The sequence below is a fragment of the Engraulis encrasicolus genome, unplaced genomic scaffold (assembly GCF_034702125.1).
Source record: "Engraulis encrasicolus isolate BLACKSEA-1 unplaced genomic scaffold, IST_EnEncr_1.0 scaffold_26_np1212, whole genome shotgun sequence".
Classification (NCBI taxonomy): domain Eukaryota; kingdom Metazoa; phylum Chordata; class Actinopteri; order Clupeiformes; family Engraulidae; genus Engraulis; species Engraulis encrasicolus.
Genome location: NW_026945555.1, coordinates 2,811,605 through 2,826,123, shown reverse-complemented (window position 1 = coordinate 2,826,123; position 14,519 = coordinate 2,811,605). Strand labels below are relative to the sequence as shown.

The 14,519-nt window shown below is 45.8% G+C and overlaps 1 protein-coding gene across 1 annotated transcript; it reads left to right on the top strand.

Annotated features, from left to right (window-relative positions):
• The first annotated feature begins 567 nt into the window (after positions 1 to 567).
• Positions 568 to 3,857, top strand: LOC134442938 (uncharacterized). The gene is made up of 5 exons (XM_063192900.1): positions 568 to 591; positions 741 to 888; positions 1,074 to 1,166; positions 2,322 to 2,573; positions 3,477 to 3,857. The coding sequence occupies exons 1-5, from the start codon at positions 568 to 570 to the stop codon at positions 3,647 to 3,649; spliced, it is 690 nt and encodes a 229-aa protein (XP_063048970.1). The 3' UTR covers positions 3,650 to 3,857.
• Positions 3,858 to 14,519: the final 10,662 nt, after the last annotated feature.

Genomic DNA, 14,519 nt, shown 5'->3' with positions numbered 1-14,519 from the left:
TTTAGAAGTGGGAGTACTCTGTATACCCGCGTTCTACGTAGACTACACCACTGAGCGGTCCTCCATCTCTACCACATAGCTCTGTGGCATCCAGACAGTCCCATGGAGACATTTACACTCTTTTTTATGTGAGAATGTGAGCAGTGTTTGTTTTTTTTTGGTCATTTTTTTACATAGTTGCCAATTTCCCAGTTGTATTTGCCAGAGTGTAGTTGATTGGGTAAGGCTTTTTTTAGTGGCAGGATAAAAAAGGCTGTTCACTTGAGGATCGTCCCTATGCTCCCCGGGTCCTATGTTCCTATGTTTTTAGAAAAAGGGTCCTTTGTTCTCCGGTCCCATACAAAGACAGGGGAACATAGGACCTGGAGAACATAGGACCCGGGGTGCATAGGTACGATCCCTTCACTTGCCAGAACCAGCGACCTCTGCGATTGATTACAAGGACTGCTGGAATATCACGAAAGTATCTAAACATGTCTTTAACATTCTGGTTAGCTAGGTAATTGGGTTCTATGTCAAACAAAGTATCACTAAGGTTGGAGTGTCACTTCAAGGTTCAAGTGTGACATGTTTGAGTGTGCCTGCACGTACGTGTGTCTCTCTGCATGTGTGTGTGTGTGTGTGTGTGTGTGTGTGTGTGTGTGTGTGTGTGTGTGTGTGTGTGTGTGTGTGTGTGTGTGTGTGTGTGTTCAGGGCTGGAGTATGGCCGTGTGTCTGGTGGACAGCGTGTGTCTGTGCAGCTGGTGCTGAATGCTGCTGGTTACGAGCTGAAGTTCTACAGCACCACCTATGGGCAGGAGGGGGTATTCACCTTCAAGAACAACATGACGGCCTTCCACAAACGCTTCAACACCCCGCTGTTCCTCCAGAGGTGGACGTTTGTAGCCGGTAAGATTAGATTAGATTGCCTTTATTGTCCCAGAGGGAAATTTGTTTTCACCACTGTCAAAGACATATTACAAGCCAACATTAAGACATGAAACATATAGCAGTACACTATTGAAATACACAAGGACAAACAATAAGGACATCACATGTAATATACCTGATCATCCTGATCATCAACCCTGCAGAGAGCAGCGATTCAGGAACGTACACAGTGGAGATCTACAGGGAGTCAACGGGGAGAATTGCAGGGAGACAGACGATAGTGCTGAACATTGCAGGTACAGTGCAGATGATGGCATAAGATTAAGGCATAAAATTAAGGCATAAGGCATAAGTCATGTTGCCTGCTCTGTTCATGGGGGAATTGTTTGCTTTCCCAATCTTAAAGGTGCACTGTGTATTTTAGCAGTTTCAGAACCAGACCATAGTGCTATAGTACCTCTCTTCGGTTTACTCAGATGGACGGGACTCTACTGCATTCTTAACCCCTTAGCGCAGAGTCTATGTTATATAACCTTACTGCCACCAACATTGTAATGGCTATGTCTTAATCTGTTACTTACGGCTCTTGGTACTGTCATAGCAATGTTATTATGGTGTAGTGTAGCTGAGTATTTTCAGCCAACAGTGAATACGCCCGTCGGCGACCCCATCGGCACTAAGAGGCTACAGTAATAGTGAATAGGCCCGTCGGCGACCCCATCGGCACTAAGAGGTTACAGTAATAGTGAATAGGCCCGTCGGCGACCCCATCTGCACTAAGAGGTTACAGTAATAGTGAATAGGCCCGTCGGCGACCCCATCGGCACTAAGAGGCTACGTACAATAATGCTTATTTTACAGCAATTCCGAGATTATTGAGTATGTGACTGACCAGCATAGTTCATAGCATAATAGCATTTTATCCAATTCTGGGTAAAGAGTCAAGGCAAAACCTAACCCCACATTGCTCCAGGGACTGTAGCCAATACCCTGTAAATTACTGTAGGTCACTTTGGATAAAAGCATCAGCTTAGTGTAATTAAATCTTACAAGGAGAAATCCTGACAATGTAAACATGCATTTACAGTGAAATGCAGGTACTATTCTAATGGGGGATTCGGTTTGTTTACATTTTAAAACTATGTTTTAAGATGCTCCAAATACAATTCTAAAAGTATAGGAAGGTGCCTGCTCGTGTTGCACAACTTTTAAGGTGATATTTGAAATATGTTGCTCAAGTCGCGTAACTTTTAGAGTGATATTTGTTCAGACAAATTTCTTCAAAAATGTTTTTCAGCAGGAGTGCACAGCTCCTCAGATATGAATCAAGTTACTCATTATTATTAATTTGCTATTATTGATGTTGTTATTATTATTATTATTATTATTATTATTATTATTATTATTATTATTATTATTATTATTATTATTATTATTATTATTTTCTCCAGCTCCTCTGCCTGATGCTGACCTGTCAGTAAGCTGTCCACCCATTGGCCCGAGGAGTGTGAGCTGCTCGTCCAATGGGGACAGTCCTCAGTACAGCTGGTCTCTGGATGGGCGGGCTCTGAGTGGAGCTGATGCTGATCTCAGTGCAGATAACCAGACTGTCCTGCTGAAGGGGAACGTGATTGGACAACTCACCTGCACCGTCTCAAACCACGTCAACACAGCCAGCATCACCAAACTCGTGTTCTGTCCTGGTCAGTTTCTTTTTTTGTTTTTTTAATTACCCTTTTGTTAACTTCAAGTCAGCTATATTATCCATTTTTTCACTTGTAATTGATACACATAGGTAGGGTGTAGTGGAAAGTACGCAAATCCAGCAAAAAACCATCAGCAGGTGCCAAATCAAAAAACTGTCACATGTAGGAGTGGGAAAGGATCTGCACACTGCTTGCAAAAGACTTAATTTATTAGGAGCAACGTTTCGATCATAGATCTTCAGGCATCTTTTCTGGTGTATTTCTGCCATTAGAGCAGGGGTGTCAAACTCAAATTGCCCGAGGGCCAAAATTAAAATCTGGAGCAAAGTCGGGGGCAGAGCTCAAGTTTTATTTTTAATAAATTGGCTAATTTCGAGCTGGCAAGCACTTAATACTCATAGTTTAATTTTACGCACGCTGGCACATATTGTATTGCATAGGAGTATGAGCTGTGTCATTGGCCTGGGCCCGCTCATACTTCTGAGAAACACCAAATGTCATGTTCAAGTCTCGGTACACTGTACATTAATGATGTTTCAGGGCCAACTGTNATACACATATATGAAATGATCTCGCGGGCCAAATAAAATGACTCCGCAGGCCAGATTTGGCCCCCGGGCCTGAGTTTGACACCCCTGCATTAAACTCCCTTAGCCACCTTCTGGGGATTTTTGTTTCTGTTTGTGTTTTAGTAAGAGAGTGTTTTGTAAGAGCAAATTTTAATGGGGCAAATTTTAATGTTAAAATATGAACTAGCTACATTTAATTAAAAGCTTTTTAATGAAGACGAAGAGTGCCTTGGATTTCATCATACATCTCTGTGTTTTGTAAGAGTATGCACGTCTCATGGTTTACATTTGTGTGTATGTTGTGTTTGTCTGTCCCTATATGCTTCTTCAGATATCCTGATGACGTCGATAATCGCGCTGTGTGTGTGTGTGTGTCTGTGCACCGCAGTGGTGGCCTGTTGCATCTGCAGAAGGAAGAGGAACACACACACACACACTCCAGCACGTCACACCCAACTGGAGATGGCAGAGAATGACAAGTATATGAACATTGCTGTCACATGATCTGGACATCCATTTGTGACATCATCACTGTCACATTTGGGACTCAAAAAAACTAGGGTGCTTCGTGCTTCTAGTGATGCGCATCCTCGTTACCGAACTGCAGTGGGCACTGCACTGGGACTCACTAGTTTCAAACAAGCGATTTAGGGTTAGGGTTAGGTTCAGGGTTAGGTTTAGGGTTAAGGTTAGGTTTAGGGTTAAGGTTAGGGTGAGGTTAGGGTTAGGGTTAGGGTTAGCCCTAACCCTAACCCTAACCCTAACCCTAACTCTCTTTGTGTATATGTCTTTCACGGCAGGCAGAGGTTGACGAATACAAATACAGCGCTCAGCAGAGCGCACTATCCTTTGTAGTTCTTTCTGTTCACGCACTGTGGCGTTTCCATACCAGGTGATGATGGACCCTGTTAAGATGCTCTCCACTGCTGAGGAGTAAAAGGCTTTTAGAATGGGTGTGGAACTTTTTCAACAGGCGCAGAAAGAAATGTTTGTCCATGTTAAGTCATTTGTGATGTCTGCAAACACATAGTCGAAAAATGCATTATCATATTTTACATGGGTCTTAACTACATATGAGCATGAGGTGGTGAAATGAGGTGGACAGTTTCTCGAAGAGATAGAATGTTTTGACTTAGCAACGATTTCATCAGGCATGCAACTCCAACTGAAGGTTAAATTAAGAGATGCAGTGTTTTGACCCACATTCTATCTCTTTAATAGACCCACATTCTATCTCTTAAATAGACCTTCTGTATGTCCAGTCTTGCACTTTAAATGTCTGTATGAGCACTGTCTATGTCCATACTGTCTTAAGTCCATGTATAAGTACTGTCTATGTCTATACTGTCTATGTCCTTACCTTAATTAGTCTATGTCTGTATGGGAAAGCAAGAAATGTAATTTCAAATTCTTTGTATGACCAGTGCATGTAAAGAAATTGACAATAAAACCTACTTGACTTGACTTGACTTGACTTGACTTGACTTGACTTAAATAGACCTTCGGTTTGGCTTCTGTAGGCTACACTTGTAGGCTACACCACAAAGGTGGTTTCACCGTGTTTGCACTTTGGAGGACGAACTTCCATGACTGATGTGGCTGTGTTGTGCTGTAGAATATAATATTTCTCACTCATGTCCAAACATATGTAAATTGGTGTTTTTTTTATAAATATTCCATTGTGTTTGAAGCTTTTTAAAGGATCGCTATTCTGAATAGTGAATGGAACTTGAATTCTATTGTGTTTTCTATTCAGTCAGGTCTGTGTCTTGTGTATTTCTTTATTTGTGATTTTATGTATCATGTGGTATTTGACATGTGTGCACATGTGTGTACAATCATTGAAATGTTTTCAATGTAATTCAATTGTTTTTAATGTACTATGTCACAGGCTACAGTAGGTGGCAATCAGCTGACACCATGACCAATGTTTTTTTTTCCTTTTTACAAAAACCCTGCCTACCTCCTCCATGACAGGCAGAGGCAATGAAAATGCCCATCTTATCACACTTAACAAATAACCAATTTAAGATTAAGTGTACATGTGAGAGTGAGGCTTGTCACTGCCGAATTGGAGAAGCCTAAATGTAGTTCATACACTGAAAGACTGATTTTTGTTTTTTTAAGCCCACCTTGGAAACTGCCATTGTCATTGTGTTTCAGCACACAAGTGCTCACTGCACACAACAAAATCACATTGAAGGGGTATGCCACTATTTTGGGGCTTAATACGGTTAAAATCGTTGGCTAGGGTTTATAAAGGTGGTAAAGTGTCTTATTTTTCATGTTAAGCGTTGTCTTGCTTTAAGATAAGTTAAAACAGGGAATATGCCGCTAAGCTAGTGAAAGTCAATGCATCCGTGTAGCAACGATTTTAACTGCATTAAGCCCCAAAATAGTGGCATACCCCTTTAATGCCTCTCCGGTGGGCAGCAAAGCAATGCTCAAATTACGCTACCGGCCCAAATCTCGTCTGAAAACCCCCCGTTACCCCCCTAGGACCATTGCAAGTGATTGTTGGGCTGGTATTGTAGATTTCCTCGTTATGTGCGACGTTCGAAGATAGAATGTTGCCGACTCAAAGAGTCACAGATCGCAAATCGTAGAAATCAAACACTGTTTGATATTTATGACTCAAAATAGTATGTCGGGCATTGTCTCGGAAATCGAGCACACAATAGGGAGTCGTGTAGTTTAAGTCCAGCTTAAGGCAGCAGTGCAGTGGGACGTTACCATGCTCAGGGTACCTCAGGCATGGAGGAGGATGGGGGAGAGCACTGGTTAATTACTACCCCAACCAACCTGGTGGGTCGGGACTGGAGTCGAACCTGCAACCTTTGGGTTACAAGTCTGACTCCCTAACTAACTATTGTATATTACTGTATAGTGTATTTGCAGTTTTGTATGCATTAATATTACTGTATAGTGTATTTGCAGTTTTGTATGCATTAATATAACCTACTGATGATGAGAGTGTAGTTTAGTATCACATGTTTTCAATAATAATTCACTTTGCTGCAATTATCTGTTGAGAAGTGCATTTCAACAAAAAGGATTATTATTATATTGTTACTTAGCAACCAACAAATTATGGTGTGTGTGTGTGTGTGTGTGTGTGTGTGTGTGTGTGTGTGTGTGTGTGTGTGTGTGTGTGTGTGTGTGTGTGTGTGTGTGTGTGCGTGTGTATGTGTGTGTGCGTGTGTATGTGTGTGTGCGTGTGTTTGTGTGTGTGTGTGTGTGTATGTGGAACATTGATGAAGCTATTTACGGTAGGTGTGAAACTCTTTTGCTCACAACATCATTTTAGAACAATAAAACAGAAATGAAAATGTAGGTACCCTACTATCACACACACACACACACACATGGATAGAAGTGTGTGTGTGTGTGTGTGTGTGTGTGTGTGTGTGTGTGTGTGTGTGTGTATGTGCGCACATGTACATGTGTGTGTGCAGGGCCGTCCCAAGTCTTTATGGGGCCCTAAGCAATTTATAATGATTTTAAGCACATTAAAGAAGTGTGTGTGTGTGTGTGTGTGTGTGTGTGTGTGTGTGTGTGTGTGTGTGTGTGTGTGTGTGTGTGTGTGTGTGTGTGTGTGTGTGTGTGTGTGTGTGTGTTGTGGTAAGAGTGTGTGAGAGGTGTGATGTCCACAAATAGCTGATTTTCAGGAAGTAGCGACACACACTCACACAGACACACAGACACACTCAGATACTCATATATACATTTTGGATCATTGGACAGTAGCAGTGTGTGATCTCCTGTGTGTACTGTGTGTGTGTGAGCAGGTGTGTGTATCTCCATCATCAGTGTGTTATTCTCCACCATGAAAAGTGTGTTGGGACTCCTGCTGCTGCTGTTTGCTGCACCCTCATACGGTAAGTGAAAAGGAGTGAACAGGCCAGCCACCCAGGAAGACATTTTGTGAAGAAAAAAAACTTTCAATTTTAATGTCAGTGATTGTGTCTAACCCCCCCCACCCCCCCCACACACACACACACACACACACACCGTCTCTCTCTATCTATCTCTATCTCTCTCTCTCTCTCTCTCCATCTCTCCCTCTCCCTCTCCCTCTCTCTCTCTCTCTCTCTCTCTCTCTCTCTCTCTGCAGGGTTATCTGAGTCTGTGTGTGATGCTACTCAGTATGCTAGTGTGTGTTATGGGGCTCTGGGAGGACCTGTGATGCTGCAGCTGATGAGGGACACCACAGGATACAGACTGTACTTCAGTAATGAAGAAGGCCCTGTTTTTAGTATCAGTCAGGGAACAGTGGAGACCTCCAGACTGTTCCCCTGGGGGAGGTGGGGGGTTGTAGCTCGTAACGGGATCCTGATCATCAACCCTGCAGAGAGGAACGACTCAGGAACATACACAGTGAGGATCTACAGGAGGGACACATACACATTAGTGGGGGAGCACACAGTCAACCTGATGATTAAAGGTACACACACACACACACACACACACACACACACACACACACACACACACACACACACACACACACACACACACACACACACACACACACACACTGAGTGAGGATCAATGTACCTGTATGTTAATGCTTTCTTAACATATTTGACACACTAAAACATTGTGGTGATAGGCTACAGTTGTTCATGATTTCCTTTCATCATTCAAGCTATTAAAGTAGCTTCCTTATGCAATGAGTAATGCATTTTGATAACAGGAAATTAACCCCTCTTCTAATGCACCTGTTAGAAGAAACCCTCAATTTAACATTAATCTAGGTCAATTTATGAGTAGGCTATACACTGAATACTATATTAATTTGAATATTTTGCAAGTGCTGCATACATTGTGATAATCTATCTCCCTCTTCTCATCTAGTCAAACCAGGCCAGGATGAGGTTGAGTTAGAGAGAGAAGTAGAGTAGGCCTAGATTACTTTTGCTATGAGTGTGGTCATCTATTGCATTTCTAAACCACTGCCCAAACTAAGATTCATTTTAAATAAATAGTTGATATAGTCGGCGCACATTTCCTGGTGTTTTCTGGTAGCTGAAAGAGAGATTCATGCATGAATATTGCGCCTTTTTGCATAGGCCGCTTGGTCAATAAGTAGTCAGATGTGCCCCGCTGATTATGAGGGGCCGGTCTGGGCCAAAAATGCCCGGGCCATTTTGTTCTCCCAGTCCAGGCCTGTGTGTGTGTGTGTGTGTGTGTGTGTGTGTGTGTGTGTGTGTGTGTGTGTGTGTGTGTGAGTGTGTGTGTGAGTGTGAGTGTGAGTGTGAGTGTGAGAGAGAGATCTAACACCATTTTCTCTAAGGGAATGCAGCATGTTTTAATATGTAGGCCTACCTTATGTTAAGAAAGCTATGACATATGAAACTTATCGGTAGGCCAATTTGGCAAATACTGTGTGTGTGTGTGTATGTGTGTGTGTGTGTGTGTGTGTGTGTGTGTGTGTGTGTGTGTGTGTGTGTGTGTGTGTGTGTGTGTGTGTGTGTGTGTGTGTGTGTGTGTGTCTGTGTGTCTGTGTGTGTCTGTGTGTGTAGGTATTTCTCCAGTCTTCATCAGTGTGTGGCTGGCAGAGATTATTGTGCTCGCATCACTGCACTTGGGGAGCTGTTACCTCCACATGAGACGCAAGAGGACACACACTGCAGGTAACAACACACACACACACACACACACACACACACACACACACACACACACACACACACACACACACACACACACACACACACACTAACAAGTCCTCTCTCTCTCATGGCATCATACAACAAAAATGTGATGCCATTAACATGTTAGCTACAGTAGTAACGTGACGTTAGCCACACTATTAACCTGTTAGCTACAGTAGTAACGTGACGTTAGCCACACTATTAACCTGTTAGCTACAGTAGTAACGTGACGTTAGCCACTATCTGTACACTATTAACGTGACGTTAGCCACTATCTGTACACTATTAACCTGTTAGCTACAGTAGTAACGTGACGTTAGCCACTATCTGTACACTATTAACCTGTTAGCTACAGTAGTAACGTGACGTTAGCCACTATCTGTACACTATTAACCTGTTAACTACAGTAGTAACGTGACGTTAGCCACTATCTGTACACTATTAACCTGTTAGCTACAGTAGTAACGTGACGCTAGCCACTATCTGTACACTATTAACCTGTTAGCTACAGTAGTAACGTGACGTTAGCCACTATCTGTACACTATTAACCTGTTAGCTACAGTAGTAACGTGACGTTAGCCACACTATTAACCTGTTAGCTACAGTAGTAACGTGACGTTAGCCACTATATTAACGGCCTTCTTCCTTCTGTCTTGTGATGACATCATGAGGCCAAGCAGAAGAGAGACGGGATTTCAGATAATGGAAAGAAACCTCCATCAACATTTCCCAATATCAAGTGTTCTGGCCGTGGTAGTGCATGAAATGCCTAGTGATTGGTTACTCCGCGGAATTCACCAAAGAATATCCAATCACTGGGTGTTTCACTCCCAAGGCTATAACAGTTGACATTGGGAAATGGTATGTGTCTCTTTGTCACTCCTCCCCCTCAGGTGAGAACCAGGAAATGGAGCTGAGTCCCGCCCCCATGAGCCGCAGCGGCAGGAGGAGGGGCCTAGAGGAGGGGGAGGGGCCAATAGGAGACAATCACAGAGATTCTGTGATCTATGAGATTGATCCGTGAGGGAAGTTGCAGTTGTTATTGCAGATTGTGGTGATCATTCTCAAGTTGAAGTTGTAGTTGCAGATTGTGGTGATCATTCTCAAGTTGCAGTTGTAGTTGCAGTTGTAATCGCAGCTTGAGGCGACTGCTGGCAAGTGAGGTGAGATAAACATCAGAGATGCTTCAGCTACAAGCAGGAACTGCTTGGGCTACAAGAAGGATGATGCTGGGGATTCCTATGCTGGTGTTTACTAATGAGGATGGTCTGCGATCCCACCATGTTGAGAACCCTCCTGCATCGTCAGCAGGTTGCTCAAGGTCATTAGCGTTTCGCCCCTTAACCTGTACGCTTCACCTGAGTGGGGCAGCAATGGTGGTTAGCCTTCGCCTGCAGAAGGGTTCCAACTGTGGGATCTCCTTAACCACAGCCATCTCGAGCTAGCCTCGGCTACCTGACCTATTTCCCTAATGGCCTTCTTCAGGTGTTTTTGTTCCAGGCCGAGCTTCTGGAAGAAGTATCGCACTGATGTAGCTGGGAAGCCTCTGCATCCTACTTCAATAGGAAACATACTGGCGTGCCATCCTTTGAGGACTGCCTCGTCTATCAGGTCCTGATATTTCCCCGACTTCTGTTGGTGCGAGATGGCAAGCCTGTCCTCCCACGGCACAGTGAGCTCCGCTACTAATATGGTCCTGGTGCTCCTAGACATTAGGACCATGTCAGGGCGGAGCGAGGTCACTGCGATCTCTTGGGGAAAGACTCATTTCCTCTTCAGATCCACTCAGTCTGAGGCATGCTGTAGGAGGGAACGCGGATGTATCTTGCCCGTCTTCGGCTTGGGGGCCTGGTCACCTTGGAGGTGGAAATGGGTGACGACAGGGACAGTCGTTTGGTTCTCATTGGCCCTGCCTCTCTGGAACTCCACCCACTTGGCAACTTCTGTTAGGACCTTGTCGTGCCTCCACCTGTATCGGCCCTCTCCCAGCGCCTTTGGACAGCCAGACAGGATGTGGTGTAGTGTGCAATGTTCTGCACCGCACTGAGCACACGATGATGTTTCCTCCTTTCCCCAGATCTTTAAGTTGCTAGGGGTTGGCAAGAGGTCAGCAACAGCTCGCAGCAGAAATGTAAGCTTGCCTTGATCAGTGCTCCACAGCTCCTTCCAGGACAGCGGTCGGTCCAGCGCTTCATCCCACTTCATCCACTGTCCCTGGGAGGCAAGCCCCACTGTTTTCACTCGTCTGTCTTCCTCTGCTGCCTCTCGCACTCTTTGCACCAGAAGTTCTCTTCTCCCTTCCAAGTTAACCTTGCTCCACTGCTTCGTGCTGTAGTTTCCCAGGCCCAAGCGACCCTGGCAGACGATGCCTACGATCTCCTGGTGCTTCCAATAGGCTTCTGCTTCCGCTACAGCGACTTGAGGCTTCCACTTCCTGCCACACCTGATTGAGTTGCCGGTGTGATGGACTGTTTGGTCTTTGGAAAATCGCAGCGTGCTGACTGCTCTTGCCTTGGTGGCTTTGAATTCCTCGACCACAGATGAAACAGGTAGGCGGAGCTTTGATGTTTTGCTGTATAGGTTTACAGAGCTAAAGGAGGGAGGAACACCCAGCCATTTCCGCAGGAACTTGCTGCACAGCCTCTCCATTGCTTCCACTGCGGACATGGGGAAGTTGTATAGCAGGAATGGCCACTGCAGTCTGGGTATAATGCCGTATTGAAAACACCATACCTTAAACCGGCCCAGGAGTTGGCTGTTGTCGATTGCTCTGAGCCAGGTGTTCAGTTGGGCTTTGGTGTCACTGAGGTTGCCTGTGTCCTTAAGAGAGCTGTCATAGTTCTTGCCAAGACATCGGATCTCTCGGTCTTGGATTGTGGGGATCTCTGACCCTTGGATGTTAAAGGTGTTTCTTGTCAGTTTCCCCTTCAGGATACAGAGGCTCCTTGATTTCCCAGGCTTAAACTGCATTCTTGCCCAAGTCGCCATCTTCTCCAGTGCACTCAGGATCCACTGTGTTCCCTGGATCGAGGGGGTCATCACGGTTACGTCATCCATGAAAGCTCGACAGGCAGGGTGTCTTGTGCCATCGACAGCTTTAGGACCTTTACACTGCGTCCCTCCTGCCTCCAGCAGTAGGTTCATTGCAGCCACGAACAGGACCACTGAAATAGTGCATCCTGCCATGATGCCCTTCTCGAGTCTTTGCCACTTGGTGGTAAAGTTCCCCACTGTGAATCTCATACTCATCCTATCCATGTGTGCCATTACTAGGTGCACCACCTCTGGTGGTACTAGGTAGTGCTCCAGTGCCTTTTGGATGAGCTGGTGAGGTACACTTGAGTAGGCTTTAGCTAGATCCAGCCAGACGACCGACAGAGTGTTGTTTCCGCTCTTTGCCTCCTTGATTATCTGGCTGATCGCTGCGGTATGCTCGAGACATCCAGAGTACCCCGGAACTCCGCCCTTCTGGATGCTGGGGTCAACATACTCGTTGCCAAGCAAATATGATGTCATCCTCTTTGCAACAATGGACCAGAATATTTTCCCTTCTACATCCAGTAGTGAGATCTCGCGGAAGTCATCTAGTGCTGAAGAGTTCTGTCCTTTAGGCACAAAGCAACCTTCAGCGAGTGTCCACAGTCTAGGCTCCTGCCTTTTCTTCCAGAGTGTCCGTAGAAGCTTGGCTAGTCTTCTTAGAAGCTGGGGGCAGTTTTTGTAGATTTTGTATGAGGTGCCTGATGGACCTGGCGCGGAACCTGCTCTGGCTTTCTCCACAATCGCGCTCACCTCATGCAGCGTAAAATCTGACAGGTTAAAAGGGACTTTCGACGTTGGTTTTGATAATCTGAATGGGCACTCTCCTAGTGGGATGTTCCTTGACGGGTCACAGTGCGCTGCGGCCACACTGTCCTCCACTTCCTCTTTGGAACAGTTCAGCTTTCCGCTCTTGGGCTTTCCCAGGAGCTCTGCGGTAAACTGAAAGGGGTTACTGAAAAAGGCTTTCCTCTTCCGACGTTTCTCCCTCTGTTTCCTCTGTGCCGCCTCTGCTCTACGTAGACGAATTAGGTTGTTCCGCACTTCTGTTTGTATCTGATTTAGGGCTGTACTTTCTTCATCGCTTGCAGTCTTCCACTTCCTCTTAAGTGCCCTTAGTTCTCCCTGTGTCTCGTTGATCTGACGCTGCCTTCTGCTAGGACCCGCTACTGATTTGGCAGTGTTGCCTTGTTTCACACCGAAGGTGTCATGGCATACCTGGTATACCAATTCCACCATAGTCCTAATCTTCCGGATTGCATCTCCTTTCAGGGTGTTGTCCAAGATACTATCTAAATCCTTATCCAGCTGTGCCCATCTACAGTCTGTTGCTGGTGGAAGATTCAAGCGTGGTTTTCTCTCGAAGTCCTTCCAGCCTTCAGCTTCACCCCCTCTCGTTGTGCTCTGAGACAGTTGTGCAGAGAGGTCCAGAGCACTGTGGTGTGCCTCCTGGCTCTGTTACTCCACCGACTGACAAGCTGGTCTGGTATACTCAGAGATTGTTCTCTGCGACATCCCAGGTGCTTTGCGTTGCTGCAGCTGTTCTTTGCACTTAGTCTTCCCTTGGTGAATTCTGACACCTCGTCCATTCTTAAAGACTCTGTCGCAGCTGGAGCATCTCCTCTCATCCTCGTCCCCTTGTCTTGCGTCATCCATTCTCATAGTCCTTATGCCATTGTCCGGGTCATTTGCCATGTGATCCGTCCTTATTGGCAGATTATCCTCCCCCCCTCCTCGGTCTGCCTGGGGGTATTCTCTTTGTTCATTACTCGTAGCTTGGTTGTGCAGTGTTTCGGGGTGCTAGCCCTAACACTATTGCTTGCCGTCTTTCCGGGCTGTCATCCGTTCTCTCACGGCTGTCCATGGGTCTTCCCCCATCGCCAATGGGCCTTTCCCCATGGTCACAAGAGTACAGGTGAGATAAACATCAGAGATGCTTCAGCTACAAGCAGGAACTGCTTGGGCTACAAGAAGGATGATGCTGGGGATTCCTATGCTGGTGTTTACTAATGAGGATGGTCTGCGATCCCACCATGTTGAGAACCCTCCTGCATCGTCAGCAGGTTGCTCAAGGTCATTAGCGTTTCGCCCCTTAACCTGTACGCTTCACCTGAGTGGGGCAGCAATGGTGGTTAGCCTTCGCCTGCAGAAGGGTTCCAACTGTGGGATCTCCTTAACCACAGCCATCTCGAGCTAGCCTCGGCTACCTGACCTATTTCCCTAATGGCCTTCTTCAGGTGTTTTTGTTCCAGGCCGAGCTTCTGGAAGAAGTATCGCACTGATGTAGCTGGGAAGCCTCTGCATCCTACTTCAATAGGAAACATACTGGCGTGCCATCCTTTGAGGACTGCCTCGTCTATCAGGTCCTGATATTTCCCCGACTTCTGTTGGTGCGAGATGGCAAGCCTGTCCTCCCACGGCACAGTGAGCTCCGCTACTAATATGGTCCTGGTGCTCCTAGACATTAGGACCATGTCAGGGCGGAGCGAGGTCACTGCGATCTCTTGGGGAAAGACTCATTTCCTCTTCAGATCCACTCTTAACTCCCAGTCTGAGGCATGCTGTAGGAGGGAACGCGGATGTATCTTGCCCGTCTTCGGCTTGGGGGCCTGGTCACCTTGGAGGTGGAAATGGGTGACGACAGGGACAGTCGTTTGGAATGAATGGGTTCCGATGGAGA